The sequence below is a fragment of the Netta rufina genome, assembly GCF_964035555.1.
Source record: "Netta rufina genome assembly, chromosome: 8".
NCBI classification, from domain to species: domain Eukaryota; kingdom Metazoa; phylum Chordata; class Aves; order Anseriformes; family Anatidae; genus Netta; species Netta rufina.
Window position 1 is genome coordinate 31,376,220 of NC_140131.1, and position 22,744 is coordinate 31,398,963.

General features: G+C 35.0%; 1 protein-coding gene across 1 annotated transcript in view; it reads right to left on the minus strand.

Annotated features, from left to right (window-relative positions):
• Positions 1 to 1,867: 1,867 nt before the first annotated feature.
• Positions 1,868 to 22,744, minus strand: part of BTBD8 (BTB domain containing 8) — a gene marked incomplete at both ends in the record, with an annotated part of 33,379 nt that continues 12,502 nt past the window's right edge. The window contains 15 exon segments of the mRNA XM_084290931.1: positions 1,868 to 2,337; positions 3,689 to 6,034; positions 7,228 to 7,361; positions 7,658 to 7,680; positions 7,682 to 7,703; positions 7,935 to 8,022; positions 8,208 to 8,820; positions 9,921 to 9,982; positions 12,572 to 12,701; positions 13,739 to 13,876; positions 14,640 to 14,822; positions 18,307 to 18,409; positions 18,632 to 18,720; positions 19,373 to 19,469; positions 20,643 to 20,723. Coding sequence (XP_084147057.1) covers positions 1,868 to 2,337; positions 3,689 to 6,034; positions 7,228 to 7,361; positions 7,658 to 7,680; positions 7,682 to 7,703; positions 7,935 to 8,022; positions 8,208 to 8,820; positions 9,921 to 9,982; positions 12,572 to 12,701; positions 13,739 to 13,876; positions 14,640 to 14,822; positions 18,307 to 18,409; positions 18,632 to 18,720; positions 19,373 to 19,469; positions 20,643 to 20,723 — 4,579 coding nt within the window.

Below are 22,744 nucleotides of genomic sequence, written 5' to 3' on the forward strand. Positions count from 1 at the left end.
ATATCACAGAATATTAATGCTGATAAAAGCTAAGAAGACTACAAGAAAAGTTACTATAAGATTGAATACCTTTCTTGCATGGGTTCTGAGTCCTTCATTGACAGGAAGAGAGAGGAGGGTTTTATTTTTTTTTCCCCCCTTTCTTGATATTAAAGAAAGTAATACAATTCCTCCTCAATTTACTTTGGGGAAAATAAAATGTCACTTTTACTTCTGTAACAGAAGTTCAAAAAAGTGGCTTTCTTGAGTAAATGTTTTGCCTTAGAGCCCTTTATTTTGTCAAGTCCAAACACAAGTTATGACTTTATGACAACTTTAGTAATGTGTTAGGGCAACTTCATATTTCAACACAATGAGAGTTTCTGACTATTGATAAAAAATAAATGAAGTTCCTACAGAAAATTAAGGTGCCCTGCCAGAGTTCTGCAAAAGTCTGCAAAACTGACTGTATTATCATTGTTAAAGTCAGCTAAATTTCTGCTTTATAGTTAAAAAACAGAAAAAGTTAGAAGTGCTGTATGGCAGTAAAAGGCTGTTAATGACTAAGAGCAGGTAGAATACTTCTTTAGATTTTGAACTGCGTGAATGACAAGCCCTATCATTTCCTTACTGCAGGAATTTTAGATGGGGTAACCCCTGCAGGGAAAAAAACCCTCTGTGCTTCAGGAAGAATTCTGTCTTTGTAAGAACAATGAATAATTTCTCACTCCCCTCTTCCCCTATCAAATCAGAAGAGACAATAAACCGTCCCCTCTATGCCCAAATTCATATCTAGAAGCAACAGAATGAGCAGTACTGAGAAGGATGTCCTATCTCATTCTGCTCACAGAAGAATGGTTATGTTGGCATTTAGTCTCTGGATAGAAGCTACAGTAGAGAGATACAATAATTTTGTTATCCCCCCCCCCCCAAAAAAAAAAAATGTAGTATTTATGAGAATAAACAAAACTGAATCTCTGAGAATCTAGCTATGCCTCAGGTAGTGTCAGAAGTTACAGGGTGCAACTGTAAGGAAGTGAAACACAAAGCTAGTTCTAGACAAAGTCAGACTTCTGATATGAGTGACTAGATTATTTCTACCAGAACTTCAGACTGAGATACACTTTTAGAAATATCAGACATACTCTTTTAAAACAGGAGCAGCATTCTCCTAACTCTTCTGAATTAACGTACTATGCCATTAAAAATATTTACTTAAATACGTGCATTTTCAAGAAACAATGCCCTTCCTAGAGCACAGAGCCTCTTAAGACTTATATTTAAAAAATTTATTGAAAACTTGTAAACAAAAAAAATACAAAAAAAAAATCAAATGTGGATGAAACAGATGAAACAAGCTGCTCATATTAATAAAGCCCAAAGGGGATTCAGATTGGAACCTTTCCTGTGAACACAAATTTCGGGCAGACATGACCTTTCGACACAACCATTCTGAATCTTTATTGTTGTAAAATTGAGTCACCATATAGAGAAAGAGAGAAAAAAAGGAGGGAATAACTCTACTAATTGTGCAGTCATCTTTAAATTCTTGCTCAATGGGACTATTAAATGGCAAAAGGAAGATAAAAGGAGAGAGGAAACTGAGATCTTCCTTTCAGGTCATCTAATTTTTCTAACAGTTCCAGAAAATACATGCTCAAAATTCATTTTTAGAAAAGACATACATTTAAGTCTTGAAAAATAATTGTACTTGCAATTAAATCTAGATTATAAATTAACATATTTACCTCATTATATCAGAAAGATTGCCTCAGTACCAAGAATTGCTTGTTCTTGACTGATGCAGTATTTCATTATTGTATGGAAACAACGCATCAAAAATAGATTTGGGGAATGGATTGGAGTGAGTTGCAAACATTTGATCACCTTAATGATGAGTTTCCAGTTCAAGAATTGTCCATTCCCCTTGAGGGGAAGAACAGTCTTCAGATGAAAAGCTTGCCACTGTAATGCTTGCTGAAGAGTCATCAAGTGGAGACATAAGTTCAGTCCACCTACTGAATGTGTCGACTTGTGATGTACCCTGAGGATTCGAACCATCTCGTGCCAGAAACAGTGTCTGATTGATGAGACATTGTGCTAAGTTAAGGTCTTCAGGAACAGAGTTTTTGAAACCTATATTTGAGTCCTGCTCAGATAACAGTTGCCTGAGAAGAGTCCAATCCTGTTCTGCAAACTGCTGATCTTCAAGATCCACATCTAGAACTGCTGTTTCTGAATCCATCCTCTGCTCAATTGCTTCTCCAACATCCATCTCATATATTGGAGAAAGGGTTTTTGAAGGCCGGTGCTCAAACACGCAGGTTTGTGCCATTGTGTCATAATCATCTATGTCTCCTGAAATAATTCACAATACTGTACAATGTAAAAATTGCAGGTGATCCTCCCCTCAGGGCTGTGTAGAACAAATTTAAATCATTCAGGAAAGATAATCCAACCAGGTTAAAAAGGGGATGATGGAGGGTTATACAAAATTGACAAAATTTTAGGCATTTATTTCCTATATAAAAAACGAAGTATGGTTTATAAATCAAGTTAAAGCAGCAATCACCACTGGTAATTAACAATAACCTCCATAATTAAGTTTCTGATACAGAAAACGACAATGTAAATACACATTTAATGCACATGAAATTTCTCATTTACTACATAAATTAAATTTAGACCAGGAGGTGCATGGAGGGAATTAATAGAGAATGATTTCTGTATGGTGACTTAAGCCATGTCAGCTTAGAAAAGAATTAAAGACAAAATACTTCATCCACAGGCTTATTTCTACGCTGCACATGCAATGGCAGCTGCAGGCAAGGGCAAACAAAACTTAAAAAATAAAATAGTACAACTTTTGTTGTCTTTGTGTTATATGGTTTGGTTGAACATAGATCGTCATCAGCATTTCATTGCTCTTGAATACACAATAGTTGATAACACTATTGTATATTTTTGATGGGAAAAACAGACTGAATTATTGGTATAAAGACAAAACACAAAACAACTAGACAAGTATTCATCTAGCCACATCAAAGAAGTTAGAACTCTTCTGTGAATAAGCATTAGTTCTAAGTATAATCTCTCTTTTAGGAAATAAGTTTTTACTGGTAAAATTTAGAATTTTATACATCTCACAACCTCTAAATCAGAGTTCAAACCTGCTCCCACTGACGTATATGGCAAATATTCAGTTATATTCAATAGGAGAAGGCCCCAAGTTTGTGTATAATAAATAAATAAATAAATAAATAACAACGGTAATACATATAGCTGTTCAGGTAAACGGTTCAGTGTGCTTTAGTTAAGGTGATTACTGTAGTTATTGCACATCCCATTCAGACACACTATATGTTGTCAAGCAGACAAAACAAATACTAAGTTTCCATCAAAAGTTGATGCTGTCAGTGTTAGATTGGATCAAAAATAACTTAGGTACAAAAAACTGCATCCAATCTTTATTCTAGCATTACATTTAAATCTTTTCCTGTAGTAGTTAAATTTCTCATTGAACAGCATGGTATTTATGGATATATCAGACAATCATTCTTTACCATAGTGAAATACTTAAAAATACTTAAATTTAATATAATTTCCGCCAAAATTACTTCAGTTTAGTATTCAATCCCAGGCAAATTGCCAAAGCTTTCCCTAGTAATTTGCTCTTGAATGACTGAACGTTTCTATTTCTGTACATTACCTGGAAGTAAATCAGTATTAGCGAATTCAGTAGGTGCTGGTTGACTGTCTCTCACTTGACCTTCCTGAGTCAGTACCTGATTCTTACTGGCTTCTACAGGTTTTGCAGAGTTGCTCTTTTGCATATCAGCATTTGTTTCTCTTTGATGAAGATCCAAATGACATGGTCTTTCTTGAGATTTTGCATCATTGTCTAGGTATTTATTGCACTGCTGAAACTCAATAGCCACCTCATTCTTTATATTTATTTTTTGATTTTCCCCTGGACATGGACTAGCCTCTGAATATACTTTCTCTGGGCAATTTTGTTCAGTCATTGATGTACCTTGATTCTCCTTTCCTGGCACTTCAGTGCCATGAAGAGGTAGGAGACAACTTTCACTTTTTTCCAGTCTGTTGTCTCTATCCTTAGGCTGTTTGCAATCCAGGAATCCATCTTCAATTTCCAATGAGTATCTTGAATAAAAAGTCTTTTCATGGTGCTCTTGAGAAACACTGTCAAATACATCTGAAGGAGTAAGAAAATCTATTGAATGCTGATGTGAAGGATGAGTTTCTGCTCTATCATCAGATCCCAGTTCTTCACATTCATCTACTGAAAGTAAAACAGATCGCTTGAAATTTTTAGTTTTAGAAAACTCTTGTCTTGCATTATCATTTTCTGTTGCATCTTCAAAAGCTAAATTATCAATTCCTTGGAACTGTTGAGTGGGAACATTTGATGGAGGAATGTTTTCTGCAGCATTTTCTGCTTCAGATCTGTCATCTTCTGTTTCATCAGCAGAAGAAGAAACTTGGTCTGCTTCCTGAGTAAACTGTGCATTGCCAAAAGCAGAATTTTCAGTTTCTTTAGTATTGGTCCTTGCGCTTCCCTGATGGGACCAAATTTCATTTTTTTTTCTTGGTATTTCATCATCACTTGTTGAATTAACACGGAAGAGATCAGAACCTTCTTTTTTCATTTTTACTTCTATTCTTAGGCTGCTGTCATAAATTTTTAATTCTTCAGGTGTGCTAGTGTCACTGCTGCTTCTTCCAAGAAAATCATGGCATAACATAGTGCTGCATTTAGAAATCCCTCTTTCATTGGATCCTTCATCATCCTGAGAGCCTCCAGCATCATAATCTTCTGATCTTGGTTTTATATCATCAGAGGATGTGGTGGCACTGCCAGTATCTGATTCGGGACTCTCTTTTGGATCTAGCACGCCAGTACTCCAATGGTCCACAAAGGGAATTTCTGCATTTTCTTGGTTTTCCGGCATTTCCATTGGATCAATACCTTCTGTGTAATGATGTGCGCATTTGTCCCTTACTCCTTCTGTGGAACATTTGGAAACATCATCTAAAGCTACTGTAACTGACTTGTATTCAGTCAGGGCTGGTGTATCACACAACTCATCAGCTGAAAGAAATCCCTCCATATGAACCTGAGGAGATGGTGTTACATCTTTATTGGTTATCCTTTCGGAAAAGCTCAGTGAAGTATTTTCACCACAGTTGAGACCCATATCGCTGCTTAATTTATCACTTTGTTTGATACAGACTGTTGTTTCTTTTGAATGTTCTACCAGTTTTCCTGAAGCAGTAGCCTTTTGATTGGTTTCCTTGAAAAAGTCTGAGTATCCATCACTGGTAGACTGCGCTTGACAGTGAAATTCAGCAGTATTATCATCTGTCTTTCTGTCTTTATTCTGTTGAATTGCAGCCTGATCTCCACAGATTTGTCTTACTTCCGTTTCATTTTGCACTGAAACATGCAATTTAGAAAGAGTTTCTTCTATAATCAGAGGCAAAGATTTAGATTGTGATTTGTATTCCTCATTTTCAGGAGGATCCAATAGTTTTTGTTTATCAGGTTGGCAGGATTGATCTTCTCTGCTACCTTCCATCATAGCTTTTAGAAATTCACTTTGCTTTGCAGAACTGCATTCATTATTTTCATGAAGCTGAACTGCCACAACATCGGCCATATTTTTTTCAAGTTTCTGTCCAGGACTTCTGTGCTCTGAGGCGTGCATATTCTTCTGGACAACAGGAGATTCACTCCTTGAATGTTTTGGGGTAGAGGACTGAGATTTTAATACAGATTGCCCAGCTGTTTTCAGTTTTGGGTCTTTATTATTCATAATCTCACCATGCTTTGATGGAGTCTGGGTTTTGGGTGTTAGTGTTTTTGCAGCAGCTTTTGTTACAGGTGTTTGAGACTGCTTAACACTCTTCTTCTTGGCCGAAGGAAGTTTTTCTGGGAGTGCTGTCTGAACCAGGTGCTGTACCACATTTTTTTCTTCATTATGTTTTGGAGACATTCCTGATTTCAATGACTTTGGTGATTCCACCATAGGTCCTAACAAACAGTGAACAAACAGACATAAAGACTATAGATTTTAGTCTATGTATATGCACTGAATTTAGGTTAGTGTGCATTTGTATTGAGAAACAGATTACTCAACTTTTCATTCAACTACGGGATTTAAAGCTTGTTAAAGAATCAAAAGTTGAGATCTTAAATACAAACAAGATGAAAATGCCATCCTGCATTTACATACCATCTTTGGAACGAAAGCACCTTGTAGACTATACCTGAAGGAATTTGACCTGTCACCAAAGTAGTCATCAGTGGAGTAGAAAGCAGCAGCTATGTAGTAGTGCATAAAAACACCGCACAGCAGTTAGCACAGGAAGTGATGGGTACTGTATTCAATTTATATTGTAGAGGAAATGACAGGAGGTACAAACTAATTGCATTACTAGTAATGTGATTAGAATACCAGAATGAACATCACTGCTCTGTCTGATCATACTGCAAGATCTCTAATGACCATAAATTGACAGGACCAGTGGTTTCTGTATCATAATGCATATAAGATAAAGCAACTGGAACGTTCTTTCCCACCCCACCCTCAGTAAGTGCTAGATCCAAAAGGGATTAGAAAGAGCTCCATCCTTAACATGTCATGTTTTCATAAAGCTTTTTCCTCTCTGTGCTCTATGATGTCATTTCCCACAATTCCTCTGAACAGCTGTCAAAATTGAATATTAGTTCATGGGGGTAGGTCAGCATCAGCAGAACAACTGCTAGGGAGGCAATCAACAAAAAAGGAAGGCATAAAGTTTGCTTTGTTCTTGAAAGTTCTTGAAACAGTCTGCAGTCCGGATCTTTGATGTATATTGTAAGCGCTTGACCTACAGGATTTCTATTGAACTCAGTCATAGTTTTAAGTGCAGAAACGTGAGCTATTAGCAAATAAAAGAGTCGGTGAAGCAGATAACAGAAGAAAACGCCAATTGGCAGAGAAGGCCATCTCTAAATATTTTGAAATAGCTATTCATTTACATTTTACAGTTTAGTGTTGTCACCAATAGTGAAATATGGAAAATAAAATTGTTCAGAAGATTTTGCCAATGCTTGCACAAATCAAAAAAAACACACAATCAAACAAAAAAACAACCAGCCAAACAAACAAAACCAAAAAAACCCACCCATCAAGTTTTTGCAAAAACAATGCAGGACTGTTTCATTACCACTGGAAACTTTACCTTGATTTTTGGGGGAATTGGTAGGTGTGTTCTGAGCCTTTTGCTGTGTAGGGCTACTCACATGCCCTTTTTTCTTTAGAACAGCTTGTGCATTTTGTTCATTGCACCCTTTTCCAGTTGACTTTTTTGTTAGACTGCAAAGAAATTATTATATGCATTATTTTCAAGCGTAAGACCTAGCAATATTTGATTACATTTGAACAAGCAATATATCTGTTTTAATGTACAAACATATATATAAACATTGAAAATCCAACCTAAACCATGTACTTTTGTGGAAAGAAAATATACACCTATGTATGTATATAGGTGCACACACACCCCTATATAAGTGACCGCTGTCATATTTTCACAGGGTTTCAACTGTCTTTCTGTGCATTGTTTTTGCAGCTCACTCTAAGCGATCCCAGAAATACTAAGTTTACAACACCTTGTGCAGTCATTAACCGTTCCAAGCGTGCAGCGTTCTGAATGACCTACAACAATGTTCAAATGATTAGCATGAAACAATCCAACATGAAATCCAAAGTGTTTCCAGTAACAATTTTTTTTTTTTTTTTAGAATAACATGTAATAGACAATCATTATGAAAGATACTCAGGTTAGAAGTAACATGTTGGTTTAACAGTAAATTTAATAGTTAAACTGAAAAAAAGATTTCACAAGCATGCATCCGTAGAAACTAAAAAAGCATATTATTGACATACCTGCTTGTTGTGGCATTAGCCTCAAGCTCAGTCTTTTTTTTTTTGTTGGTGACTCCATCTGAGGTCTTCAAAGAAGACTTTGTTATTACTGCTGTGAAATAAATTCAAAGTTAATTATAAGGGAAAATGCATTGCATATAAAGTACTGAAAAATTCTACTACGTGACGGTCAGCTATGAAAACTGCATACTGCATAGCTGCTAAACATGTAAAAATTTTTAACATATGACTCTCATTGATGATAGACTTTTTAAAAATAAATAAGTAAATTACCAGCACGTTTTTTTCCTTCTTCTACCAATTTATCCTCTTTGGGTTCTTCTGCCTGTTTGCTGGCAGTCTGGATATCTGTGCTCGAGTTTGTTAACTTGCTGGATGTTCCTGCCACAGTCACTATGGATGGAGATTCCTTCCCTGTGTATTTTTTCAATGGTTTAGTTTTGATTTGCACACTTGCAGTTACAGTCAGCACTTTAGGTCTGGCACCTGTGATTTTTCCTTCGTGGTTCTTTAATCCTTTGCCACTTGCAGATGTCTTTTCAGCATCTTGCTTGGTAGGCATGCTTTCAGCCTTTGTATTTCCGTTATTTTCTATTTTTGTTTTGATGACAGCTCTAGCCTTTGGTGAAGCAGTTTTTTCCCCAGTTTTTGAATCTTTAGTAATTTTGGAAACAGTTTTTTTGCTATCTTTTCCCTTTGTATCCTCATGCTTTGAAGTCTTGTTGGCAGTGTTTCTGTTGGTGCTTGATGCATGTCCAGATGCTCCTAATCCATCAGATTTCATTTTATCCTGATTAGTGGAAGAATCTCTTCCACAATCTTTCTTGCTGTGTTCTGTCCAAGAAGTATTCCTTACACCAACAGATTCAGTACCAGATTTATTTAGCTAGAAAAGAAAATCAGAAAAAGAAAACAGAAGACCATATATATAGTATACGTGCATGTATATGTGTATGTGTATATATATATATACACACACACACACACAATCTGTAACTTCTGAAACACAGCTATTTATTAGGTAGTACATGAATCTAAAACATCAAGTTTCAGCATTGATATAATTTTTAAAAATTTTATTTTCAGCTCAGATTGCTGGCTTACAAAAGTACCAGAAAAAAATCTAGAGTGCCCAGTTTATTTTTTTGTCTTGCAAAACGCTGCTCTATATAGAGGATATAGAAATATATAAGCAGAGTCACACTTTTACTTTAGACATTTTTTTCTGTTATGTATAGCTAGTGTCCGCTGAGGGAAGGAAACTTTTTTTTGAGCTACATATGCCTATTTTCCAATGAGAAATAAAGACTCTGAATTATTAGAAACATAAAAATTAATTTGAAATGTGTTGTTTTTTTAAAGCCATTACCAAAGTATATCCATCAGATAAGTGATGATAACTATTCTCTCTCTTAGGTAAAGATATTCTGAAATATGGAGAATTAAGTACATAAAATGGAATCTTTGTGTAATTGCAATGTATCCATGACCATCAAATCATATGAAACCCACACTAGTTTTCTACTAAATAGTAACCTAATTTTGAGCATGAATTTCAACAGAGGTGTTGCTGTTCAGGGCATTAAAACATAATTTTGATGGCAGGGAGCATAACAGACTCACTACTGCCATGGCTTGTGATAATAGTAGAGATTCGTTAGCTCAGTAGCAAACCATTTGCTCTGGGAAACAGATCTGTTTCATTACGTAGCAACAGGGGAATGTGAGATTCTGAACACAAATTCCAATCTTTTATTTGAGCTCATCTGTTTGAAAATGTAGTAGAGCATAGGATGAGTCCTAAAATATTTCCAGTAAGGGACATCACTGATTCTGCAGAAATAAGAGTTCAAGAGAATACAAATTTTTCAAAAGGAAGTTGCATTAATTAATGTGACAAATTAACATTGAATATAAGACGAATGACAAAAATAATTATGTTCACAAGCTTTCGAATACTTTTAATGCTCAGATATGAAGGTTTACCTGAGAACTAGTGAATACAGGTTTTTTGCCAAGTCTTCGGTCATCACCCTTGTCAAATGCAGCTGTAAAGAGGAAAAGCACTTTCTTTAACATTTAGCAGATAAGAAGGGAGACAGAAAAAAAAAAGTCAGCCTACTCAATTAGCATCTTTTGAAATCAGGAAGTGATTCTTTGAGTCCTTTAATTTTTTTAAGAAGGCTAATTTTGGTGATGTGGCAAATGTTAAGAGGAGAAACAGCTTTATATTTGGAATAAAAATTGTGATATTTGTTATGAGGTCACATGGCCACAAGCAAGTTTTTTTTTTTTTTTAAACTCTTACTTTAACTCATTTCCCCATTTTCATAGTAAGACACTTTTGTTGATCCAAGCTTACCTTACTTAAAGCTTGAAATACACTGAGACTTTGGAAAGTGTATACAAAAATTTACAAAAAAAGACAGACCTTCAGATTTAGAGTACTAATGACTTTAATGTGACATACTGTAATTTATAGATTAAGTTCTTATAATATTTAAACAGGAGGTTGATTACAGAAAGGTAAATTAAATTAGTTTTCAAACATGGTAAAGCCAAAATATCTAAATGTACTGCACAGTGCCTCTTTAGACAGCATGCAGCTTAACATCATGAGAGTTATCCCTGTGATTGTCATGTGAAATTTTCAGGCAGTGAATGCCTCTTTTTTTTTTTTTTTGGACTGTTCTACTCTGGTAGAGAAGCATTTTTCAATGAAGCTTTTGAATTAATTGTGCTTGTAGAATATAAAAAAATATGTATAGACACTACACAGACATAGAATCAATAAGGTTTCTTTTTTTTTTTTTTAATTAATGTTTCAACTGAGAAAGAGGTTTTACAAAAAATGTACTTAAAATTAAGCATTCAGTTCCTCTTGTTCTGACAGTATTTGTACATATATAAAAATGTATCTATTTATAACAATGAAACAAAAAATCTGCTGAATTCTTATTGAAGATTTCTTAAATATATTTCTGTAAAAATCAAACAAGAAAAGATATACTGGAAATGGCACACCAGGGACCTATCCCTTTTTGCAGCAATGACTCTGCACAATAGTACATATTAAGATAAAAGCTATTTAAACTTGAGCCTAAAAAAACACATGACATGCTGCGATTGAAAAAAAAAAAAAAAAAAAAAGGCACACCATATCATTTCTTCTTTTGGCATTTTTCCTCTTCCTTCTGTTACAGTGTTCCAATTCTAGATAGGCTAAATCTCTAAAAGATGCCCCTTCCCCCCCCCGAAATCTTTTAAGATGAAAGTTGATTTAAATGATCTAAGACAAATTTCACCTGAAGATTAAAATTTGTCTACCAGTATTGTGTGATTGCTTTGCCTGTAATTAAAAACAGATAATGCATGGGAACATTTCAGACTGGTTGTTTACAAATAAACTGTATGCTAACTCTGACTTAGGGTTTAATTTAGAGAAAAACAAAACAATGTCTGTCATGATGCAGTTTGGACAACTAAGGCACACCTCAGTCTTAAGTATTCATTTTTGTATTGAAAGCACTGGTGCAAAACAGCCCAAACATTATGTACAATAAGGAGATAAGCATACTAAAAACACCTCCCCAACAAACAAACAAAAATCCTCTGGTTTCTGAAGCCAGCTCCTTAGCCTCTGAAAAACTTCACGGTCCAGAAAATAATCACAAACCTGTTTCATGCAGATTTAGCAGCGAGATGTTAGTGGGCTACACCCTTAAATCATGCTTATAAAGACTGACACCGCATCTTTACCTCAGCGTGCAATTCTAGAATAAAATTATCATCAGCCTACAGGCATGAACAGCTCTGTAACTAGCATGGTCTAACCCCAAATGTCCTTAACAAAAAGAACACTGAAACGTTTACCTTCTTTGAATCAAAATGCTTTCATTTTATACAAGTCTTACACTGTACTGTCACAGCCAGTATTCAGCCACAACTCCATCATCAGTTCGCAGCCGCAGAATACTTGTGTACTTCAGCACAAAGAAAGGCTCAGAACAAAAACTCCTTTTTGTTGGAAGGGCTGCCTGTCCACATTTTTAGAGCACAGTGCAGCTCCTTAGGGGCTTTCTGCAGTAGCATACACAGGATCACAATACCAATCAACTGTGAAGTCAAGCTAGCTGCATTTACTCACGGAGCCTGAGATAAGCATTACACAAGAGACAAACTATTTATACATTATGTAGAAAATGATAAAGGATAGAAACTGAATTCATAGAATGGGTAATCTACTTTATGTAAATTTAACATTTCCACAGTGCTTATCTCCTTAAAAATGAGACAGAAAAGGTCTATTAATCCTACTGCAGTATTTCAAATGACTTAGAGTAGCTGTAAACAAGGGGAGAATCAGCATACCCACCTCTGGTTTCTGTGACATGCTCTCCTAAAAATAAAAGGAGGGGAGACTTCGTAGAAAAAGACTTACTGATTTCCACGTTTGAAACTAGCTAAGCATGCATCTATTCTAAAATACCATTTCAGAAACCTACTGTTTCAGAAACCTACAAATTGTGCTTTAATTTGTATCTGGCTCTACAGTACCACCTACATTTTATCTGCTAAACAGATTGCTAAAAAATTCTAATGCTAAATTCTAATTCTAAAATTGATGCCAGGCATACCTGCTTGTATTTTCTGTTGATGGTCTGGTCTCATCAGCTTCCAGCTTTCTGTGTGACGAACAGCATAAAAAGACTGAACCAGGAAGACCCAGAGCTTATCACGCAGAGCCTGGATCTTGCACGTAAAACCCTGTGTTCAAGTAACAAATCAGCAGCTGGCGAGAGGCAGATTGTCATAGCAACCAGTCATTATTCCTTGCAGAATCTACTTACTCCCTAAGCTAGATCAATGATGTCATCACTTATATTTTATAATGGCCTGGTAGATGGGGATGCTGTTTTTGAAAGATTATTGCCCACCATGGTAATTTTTATAATGCTTTGATATCAAATCACTCCAAGGCATACTAAAGCACTAGAAAACACTGCATTCCTTTTTTTTTCCTCCTCCTTTTTCCTATTTTTTTTTTTTTTTTAAATGAACCCCTTAATAGCTCTTCACTGTCAGCTGTGTCACAGCAAGGTCAAATACTCTAGGGAAAAATAATGTATCTGATTAAATTTTCATTGCTTTTACCAAGAAGACCTACAATAGCACCAGATTGCAGTAATTCATTTTGCATTTATTTTTCATTCTTTGCTTGTAGCATCATTCCAGATTTTAATCAGTATGTCATATTATTCATGAATTATCCCCAGCATTACAGTCAACCACAGCTTAAATATCTTTATTCATTATTTAGACTGTGGGATACATGCCATGTTACATACACGCAGACTGATACTTCCCACCAGTCCAACACACGCTCACTAGATTGGGCAGCCCTTGCTTCAGAGGAGAGTCTTAAACCCAGATGTAGCTGTGACTTTTAGAAAATGTGGAAGGGGGTTAGATATATAGAGAAATAGAGAATTAAACGCTCTTCCCCTTTAGGTTTCAGGTAATTAAACATTTTGGTAAGTTTTTCCTCATCACAAATTTAAAGTGATAGTAAAGATCAACAGAGCAAATGGTGCCCATGGGACTTACATTCTCAGTAATACTTTTTTTTTTTTTTTATGGCCATATGTGGGGTTTCTCTTTAAAAGAAAAATGTTAATATCCAGTAAAAAATGCCAATGTCTTGGGCACTTCCAACCTGAGCTCAAAGTACATCACATGATTTGAACTCAAGTGAAAAGACTAGAATAGTTTGTCCTACAGACACTGCACGTGGCAAAACCTACCATCTCCTTCACATTTGTGGAGTCCAGCAATGTATCCACAGCTACAAGAAGAAAGCAGCTGTTTTCGTTATTAATACTTTTTTCAATTGCATTAAAGATTAGTTCGAGAAGGTCAGGTTTGCTGCTCATTGCCTGAGCCTGAGGAAACAACAAAAGGCAACCATTTAAAATAAAAGAGCGTGCACTATACAAAAGTATTACTGAACAGAAAGGGTCTGCTATCATGCTGGTGCAGGAAGCCTTCCAAAAGCTGAGTATCCATTCCTGTGTATTCCTTTCACGCACATCCCACTCCAGGCCTCTAACAAATAATCTTGAGAACTCTTGCTAATCCAAATTTTAGGAATAAACATGAATTTACAGCCACATGCAACTCTTAAGTTCAAAGACAAAATGTTCTAAAATCTCAATATTTAAAATCCTCTACACATTAAACAAACAAAGCTTTTTATGGGAGAAGTGAACTCCCTTTATAAACAGGTATTTTCTAACTAGGACTTGCAGCATTGCCAGTAACTTGCAACAAAGATCAGTGAAAATTTGAGTATACTGTTAATAGTTATAAACGTTCCTTTAAATACCTGTTGTAATCTGCGGGTCCAAAGATAGGAAAGTTTTTTGGAATTTTATGTACATACTTACTATCTCTTTGCGACGTAGAAATTGTCCCACTAAATTCTTGTGTGAACACTTGTCTTAGCTGAGGCACATACCCAAATGCGGTATTAAACCTTAATAATGCTTTATAACACTTAAATTTAGCGCTGCCTTTTTTTTCCCATATTACTGTAATTTAAAGTAAAAGTTGAAACTATTGCAGTTATTTAACAGCCTGAACTATCCAAAGCCTGATATGATTCAGTTTACTTGGAAACACAGAGTAACTTGAGGGCACTTTTACCTGCAATAAAGTATAGAAGGCTTCACTCTGTACTACATGTAGGAAGTTTGCCACAATAAATGTTATGCATTCTTCTTGTAGCCTAGATGCCACTGCCACAGCTGCCTCCGTCCACTTCACTTGGGGAAGACTGTTGATCAGCTGGTCACTTTCCATCAAAAGGAAAGCAGCATTCTTATGGTTCTTAGAAAATAAAAACAGAGATTAGGCTGTTGCCTAAAGAATTGCTGCTTATAAAATAGCTTCTGTTCAGTTCCTGAGTATTTATACAAGGATCCAATGATCCAACGATATATTCATTTCCCTTTTAAAAAATAAATTTGGCTTTTGATAATTCTGAACATTATAGGTACCTTTGAAACTAAAAGAGGAAAAAAAAAAATCTGTTGCTGCTTTGTCTACTGAAGTTAGGCAGTAAAGTTTTCAGTAGCTTTTATTGTATTTTCCAACTGTCATTACATACATACTGTAGTCCTTAACAGAATCTAATCTGATACGATATTACTGAACAGAGAAAATCATTCTAGGTCACTGCAAGATACAATAAATTACTTAATAAAATGCGTAAGTGAATGTTTTAGGTGATTGTGGATGGTCCAGCATTTGGAATACATAAATATCCAAGTATTTTCATAGCTATGAATCCTTTTGCCTTATTTAATAGAAACATCAAGTATCTGTCTTCATATATGGAGAACTTACCTTCTTTTTAACTGACATTTCTCTAAGAAGCACAACTGTTATGTTTATAGGTAAATTTGAAAGAAAAGAAAACCAAATTCCTAATATCTACCCCCCAGGTCAATTCTTTTGCTTCTTTCATACTTGGCTAAGCATTTGCATTGTCTCACCAACCCAGTAACCAAGAACAACTTCTACTGGCTGATATGTGACTTACAATGAACTTGCAATTTATTAGGATGGATCCACATTAGGATGGATTGACAGCTCTACTCAACATAACCTAGCAGGTCACTAATAAATGATGTGGTAAGATCAGTAACAGTGGAGAAAGAAGCAATTCAGATAAATATTTGACACACACACACAAAAAAACACACAACACTGTAAATTCATATTATAACCACGTTTGGACCATACAATTAAAAATCAGTGAGGATTTTCTTCATGCATATTGCAGTTAAAGCATAACATCTGTTATGCTGTTGAACAGCCACTGTTCAACTGTGTTTTATTATTTTACTCAGCTGCAGGTAAAACAAGTTTGTTTATATGCATTTAAGGTAAACTAAAGATTAAGCAAGTGCTTATGGTTTGATCTTGCTCCCACTGGACTCACTTGCAAGCTTTTGAAATTGTCCAGGAGTCACCCCTGCTTGTAAGGCAATAAGCATTAACCCCCTTCAGACACGTCCAGTGAAACACAAAATGCTGTCATTGACATCTAGCTAAAACCAGCCCTTGGCAGGAGGGGCCCTATCTGAGTTTTACTTCTCTTGTTATAATGTTTCTCCTAATCATTCTAAAATGGTGTCCACTTCACTCGCCTATAAAAGTGTAAATCTCTGACACCTCATTGAGACTCCGGGGTAGTACCTGGATGGTGTTTTAAGCTGCACTCCCCTTTTAACATTGCTGTGCTTATCACTGTGGCTGCCCAGAGATTTTCTAGTCAGTAGTCTCCTTTTCTTTGTCCCTTTTTGTCCTCTAAGGGTTGCCTGTATTTATAAGCTTCGACATTTGCAAGATTGATAAACGGCAGGCTCAAGAGTCATTCTGTTTAAGAGTCATACTGTTTAAGACTCAAGAGTCAAACTGTTTAACTGTTAAAAAGTTCTACAACAGAGAACTTAAAGGATTGCAAAACATTGGGCAGCTCCTGCAAAATGAATGTTACACTTTTCTTCTTTCTCCGTCAAGCAACTTGAAGCATTTTTGCAGATTCTTAGTTTTAAAAATTCCAGTGGGAATTCCACAAGTGGACTGGGTGTCTTAAGAGCTCGGAATTAAGTGATTACTCATCAAAACTGTTCTGTGGGCAGATGAGGTTTATGCTTTACTTTTTAGAATTGCAATTAGAAAAGTTTTCTAGGCTTCAGTCTATAAAATATTGGTGAGTCTTGCAAAGACCCACGAACAAAAATCCTAACTCAGTAAAGTGGGAACCAAAATACACTTTAGTCTGCACTCCAAAATGTTCTGGAGAGGCTAGGTACACAGCTGGAGCAGTACCAAGTACTACAGGTTCTGTGAAAGCTGGTAGCTTCAAGATAGCTCATATATTTCATCACAAAATCAATACCACAAAGCTACACACATATTCTGGGAACAAATGAGTGTACTGAATTAATACAATGGCAAAACACTCCCACTATCTTAAAAGCCATAGCTGCTACATTCTGTTAAAAGTTGATGCATGCTGGTAGAAGGACTGGTTATTATAGCTTTGGATACTCACAAGCTTCTCCTGGTACAGCCACATAGATCTGAAATCTCTTGTTTTTCAGGCCTTCACCTGAATACAGACTAGCAGCCACCACTTACAGCTGACCTACTGGCCTCAGCACTTGATGGGGTAAGTACTCTCTCAATAAATCATCCAGAAAGGCCCCAAGAAGCCTTCACAGCACTTTCAGCAAGGGGCAGTTCTTGGACAGAATTATTTGACAGTGTTGAGCTAAGGGGTATGTTTGGTAGCCATACCTAAGCTCGTTACCTTGGATAAGAGTAACAAGACACAAGAACAACTTCCGCATGAGATACACAATCATTCTGGAGACCGTACATACTCAGCTGTCTAGTGTATGCTAGAACAAAAATTGTCCTGTGAACATTAGCTGAGCTAGTTAGATTAAACTTTGTGCATGCCAATCCATTAGTTGTATTTATATACACACACACACAGTCATGCCTGACAACAGCTGTACAGATATATCTTTAGCTCCTTTACCTGATCTTTTTATTTCTACAGCAATTCACTCTATTTCTAGGCTAATTACTGGGCCAAATTCCTGTTAAAATAACTGATCTGAGCTAGGTCTATGAAATCAGCACTGACAATAGTTTTATACACAAAGAAAATTAAAATATTTACATTTAGGCAGATCAAAATTTGAACAATGTAAATACATGCTACAAACAATGAATTCTGAACTGTGACGGAACCAATTCAGTACTGTCATCTGTGAAGTTGAAGATACGTATACAATACTGTTACTTTCTTTTTAAAGATAGCGGGCATTTAAATGGATGGTTTGTGCTCACTGATAGCCAGTGATCACCTGAAGTCTGGGAAAAAGAAAGATATTATTTTCCAAATTAGAACTTATGTAAAGAGGAGGAGACAATCACAAATAACGCGCGCCGCTACCTAACATTAAATTTGATGCAGTAATTTGCTGCTCCTCGCTCTTTGAATATGTAATGAATGCTGTGACGTCAGAGCTGTGTTTCATAAACTCCTTTTGTATTATGCTGGACTTTCACTATGCTGTGATTTTCACTAGACTGTTTTCCATGAAGCAACTACATCTGCACATCAAAATCTGTTTCTTAAATTGTTATTTTAATGGGAACTTTTATGCAGTATATATGTACTACAGATCTAAAATACTGCCATTATTATTTCTTAAATTGCACTCTACAGCTAAATAAGCAAAAAATTTATGCCACTGTTTTTATATAAAATACACTATATACTACTTACCAAAGACTTGATCAACATAACAAGACAGTTGTTCTGAAGTTCAGGAGGTAAACTGGCAAAGCTTCTCTCTGACAAACATTTTGCAAAATGCTTTCCCACCCATCTGTTGGAAAAAAAAAAAAAAAAAAGAGTCCTAAATAAGAAAGATGAAAAATGTTCCATCTTCACTTGTTAGTTTATGTGATCCCTGTAATGTATTGTGAGGAAAAATGTTTTAAACGTGAACTTTTAATGTCAGAATAAACCCAATCTCTCAAAGGAAAATCATTTCAACAGAAAGTAGAGAAATTAAAAACAAACCATAACTTAGTGTTGTTTTACTTACTTCATGCAGGCAGCATATAGGCTTTCCACTCCCAGTGAATGAGCAATAGCCATGCATTCTAGTACAGCTTGTTGTTTTCCAGGAATAGGCTGGAATTGTTATAAAATCACCACAATTATTACACATTCTGAGATAGAGAAACTGTACAGAAGTAGAAAATCTACAGTTCAAACAGAGCTACTGTTAGCCACCACAGTATTGAAGTTTGTTTGCCTTAATATGGAATAGGGAAGTCATCTGTTTCTTCACAGGTCGACAAAGTAGCATTCAGCCTAATGAGCCTAATGCATAAAAATGCTTGTCTCCAAGCTGTTGTTTGTTTTTAAACTATTTTTTATTGGAGAGAAATAAATTTGAACTATATGCCCATGAAATCTGTTATGCACATATATAGTATTTCCATATTCCTACTTCTGTTAAGAACAATTACATATGCCATGGAACATATTAAATAATACTTGATGTAATTTAGTATGTTTAATTCATGGGATGGAATGCTGCTTTTCATCAGTTATGGTTTACAAGTTTCTATAAATAGGTGGATGATACCGAAGGCCTTACTCCCATCATCAATGCTACTGAATTTAACAGATTTACACATATGAACAGGTTCTGGTGACTTGAGGTAACCCTTGGACCACATGGTCGTTAAGTATCTCATCAATACGATCTGTTAGTAATAGAATCAAAATTCTTTCTCTAGGCTTTACAATTCACAAAGTAGCATGAGAACTGACATACCTTTTGGAAAAAATTGCAGTAATCTCTCTTCAAAATGTAGATAGCTACTTCTTTCAACCCATCTAGCCCATACATATCTGCAATGCCCAACATGCGACTAAAGAGAAAGCAGAAACAAAAATTAGAAATCATTTTGATATATACACTTTGCTTACAATTTACACACTATTTTCACCTCTTTATTCAGTCAGAAGCTACTGCAGAAAATGAATTGATAACTAAATTTGAAACTTGCCAAAGAATAATCTTCAAACAGAAGCATGTACAGAAAAAATAATCTCCCAACACTGAGAGTGGTACCACATTTCTATATAAAAGTAAGGCTCAGCTACAGGCTGAGTTTAAAAGACTCTCAGTTCCTCTACTTCAAGAGTATCAAGTGAAAAAGATATTTGTGCGAGTTTTGTTGTTCTGTAATTTTTCGAAGGGTTACGTAAAATGTTAGCAATGACATAGTGTATAAGAATTGTGCCCCTTCCATATACTAGAAAGCACAGTGAATAAACTATTAATAATTTATATAGAAAATAAGGTATTGTTTATTATATAAATTCATTATATAATAAGTTGACATTGGGGAGCATATTGTGAACAGTTCTACATTTTTAATTTAGATGTAAACTTTGACCAACAATTTCTAGCATTGAGAAGTTGTAGTTTTTCAGATGTAGTTTTTTTTTTTTTCCCCAGAGTCCAAAAGCTACTATATAAATTATTTCAGAAAACAATTCACACATTTTAGATCTTATTTCACTAATACAGGATTATTGTACAATAGCAACATAAAACTGGGGTTAAAAACTTTAGCAGAATAAAATGCCAACAATTACATTAGTTGCTATATATATATTATCGTTTATGGATCTAAGACTAATTACTTAGCCTTTGCATCAAATGCTTGTTTCAAAATACATTCCAAATAATAACTCCTACACATTTTACATGCCGTGGATGTTGTTCTGAAAGCTAAAAGGAATGTACAAGCAAAATGTACATTATTATGGTATAAAACTCCCTCATGTTTTTCACTGTCCTCATAATATTCCAAAAGCCTTTGCCCCATCTTTTCCAGTAGCTGCTGAATAAACAGTATTTTTTCAACAACCCTATTTTTGGATTTTCCTCAAGTATGATTAGGTGTAATGATCATTATATTTGACATCTTTGTCTTATTTATATTCTACAAGAAATTTTTTCCTTTAGACTCTTAACTGAGAAAATATAGAACAAGCAGAAACTGCAATTAAAAGTAATATAAGTTGACATATACCCAACATCAACTTCATCTGGGAAGTCCAGAATAGCTCCATATATAAAATGCAAGATGACACTCATTTCTATATGGCTTATGCTGAAAAAAAAAGCAAGAAAGAAATACAAATAGAGACAAGTTCGGAACAACTACCACATTTCTTAGCCAAAATACATTAATCAGAAAACATCATCCAGCCTTACCAATGGAAGCTAATGACCTATTAATCCTAATGATCACTGCAATGTAAAATTATCTGAACTATCAACATTTTGGCTGAACTTTGATACTCTCGCTGTCTTGCTGAAATTTTGCAGTACTTTAAATCTTTGAAATTAGTCATAAGAAGACTATTACCATCTACTAGTAAGATTTGATATAATTACCTAAGTATCTAGATTACTTATGCTGATAATATGCAGAAAGGATTTAAAAAAATAAATCTTCTCTAAGCCCTTTACTACTAGTAAGTCAATTACTAAGTATGTATTTCAAAATTGTTTTATAATATTTTTAATTCATTACTTTTACAAATCTATTTAAGCTTTTCCTGCAATAAAAATAGACTTAGTAGTTTTATGACAATGCTAGGTAGGAACGTTGCATTTCAGAATATTTAGAAAAATTCTTTATGGCTAGATTCAGATAGAGAAATCTGGAAGTCCTTCACAGAGTTGCATTTGCATCCTTCCATCTTCCCAGCACCATTATGCGGAAAGGCATGGAATGTCTATTTGAAGTGGTGTACACAATATTCTGAAAAATACATTAATCTACTTACATACGTACAACTCCATGTGCAATTTTTAGAGCCCACAAGTGCTATGTACAGAAGTAGAAATTAGGCATGCAGATTGAGTTAAAACATTCAACATGCTTAAGCAACAGACATTGATGAATAAAAACAAAAGAAAAAAAATGTTGCAACACACTAAGAAGCAAAATCAACACAGTTATCTCTCTCTGTGTTAGCACATGATAGCCATAAAATCAGTAAGAAATTTTCCTCAGTCTTGACAGCTGTTATCTTATGCAGATTTTTCATTATTTCAGAACATGCCATATGTACTTTATTTATAAATGTTTAAAAAGACAGCACAGAAATCTGTACCTAGCAGAAAAATGAATCAGAAAAGGTAAAATAAATTCACATGATTCTTAATACCAGAAATTAAGAGACAAGGGCAATGAGAACATACTAATAAAAAGATTAAGTACCTCTCAGGAGAAATTCTTTACTAAAAAATGAGGGTTACAGTTTCTTAACCGGAATTTAACATATAAAGATATCAATTGCAGGGAGAGAATTGTAAGTACCAGAGCAATTGTTGACGATCAGCCTCTACATCATTCTAAGTACAGTATAAAAGCCAAACAGTTAAGTAAAACTGTGTTGTTTTTATGAGCATTAAAGTTATAACCAAACGAACAGAAAACCTCACTGATTTTGCAGCAGTATTATTGCACAGACAGAAAATTAAAATGATGAAAATACAAGAAAGCATCACTTGGTGAAGCAATTTTATATTAACACAAAGTAATTATACTTTGTGGCACTGTAAGGTATACAGTTCTTTCTGAAGAAAGCTGAGTCAGCCAACACCACATTTAAATTAAAAAAGCTAACATGTAGAAGTAGCACTATTAGTTTGCTTTTAAAGGCAGTTTAAACTATTGCAAATGTTTTTTTCTGATACTAAAAAGAAATAACATGGCAGTCCCCAGGTTATCTACAAAGTCTTAATTATTTATCCTGCGCTGACAGCTCTGTTATTTTCAGCACTTACACAGAAAGCCATTGTGAACAAGCACACTAGTCAAAATGATCTTAGTGTATGATCCTGAATTATCATTATTAAACATTATATAGGAAATACAATTGTTTGTCTTTACATTATAAAAGTACTGTGCAAATAACTATGAAAACGTATTACACTTTATCCATTTCTGATGCTTTTCATGACATCCACAACTTGAAGTCAGTAGAAGAGATATTAAATAGATTGTGAATACTAAGATATACTCTCCAAAAACAATCAATCAAACAAACAAAAAGGATTAGTACCCTTTTGTTGATGATACAGACTTCTTCCCTGAGCCATCTGACAGCATTAACAAAC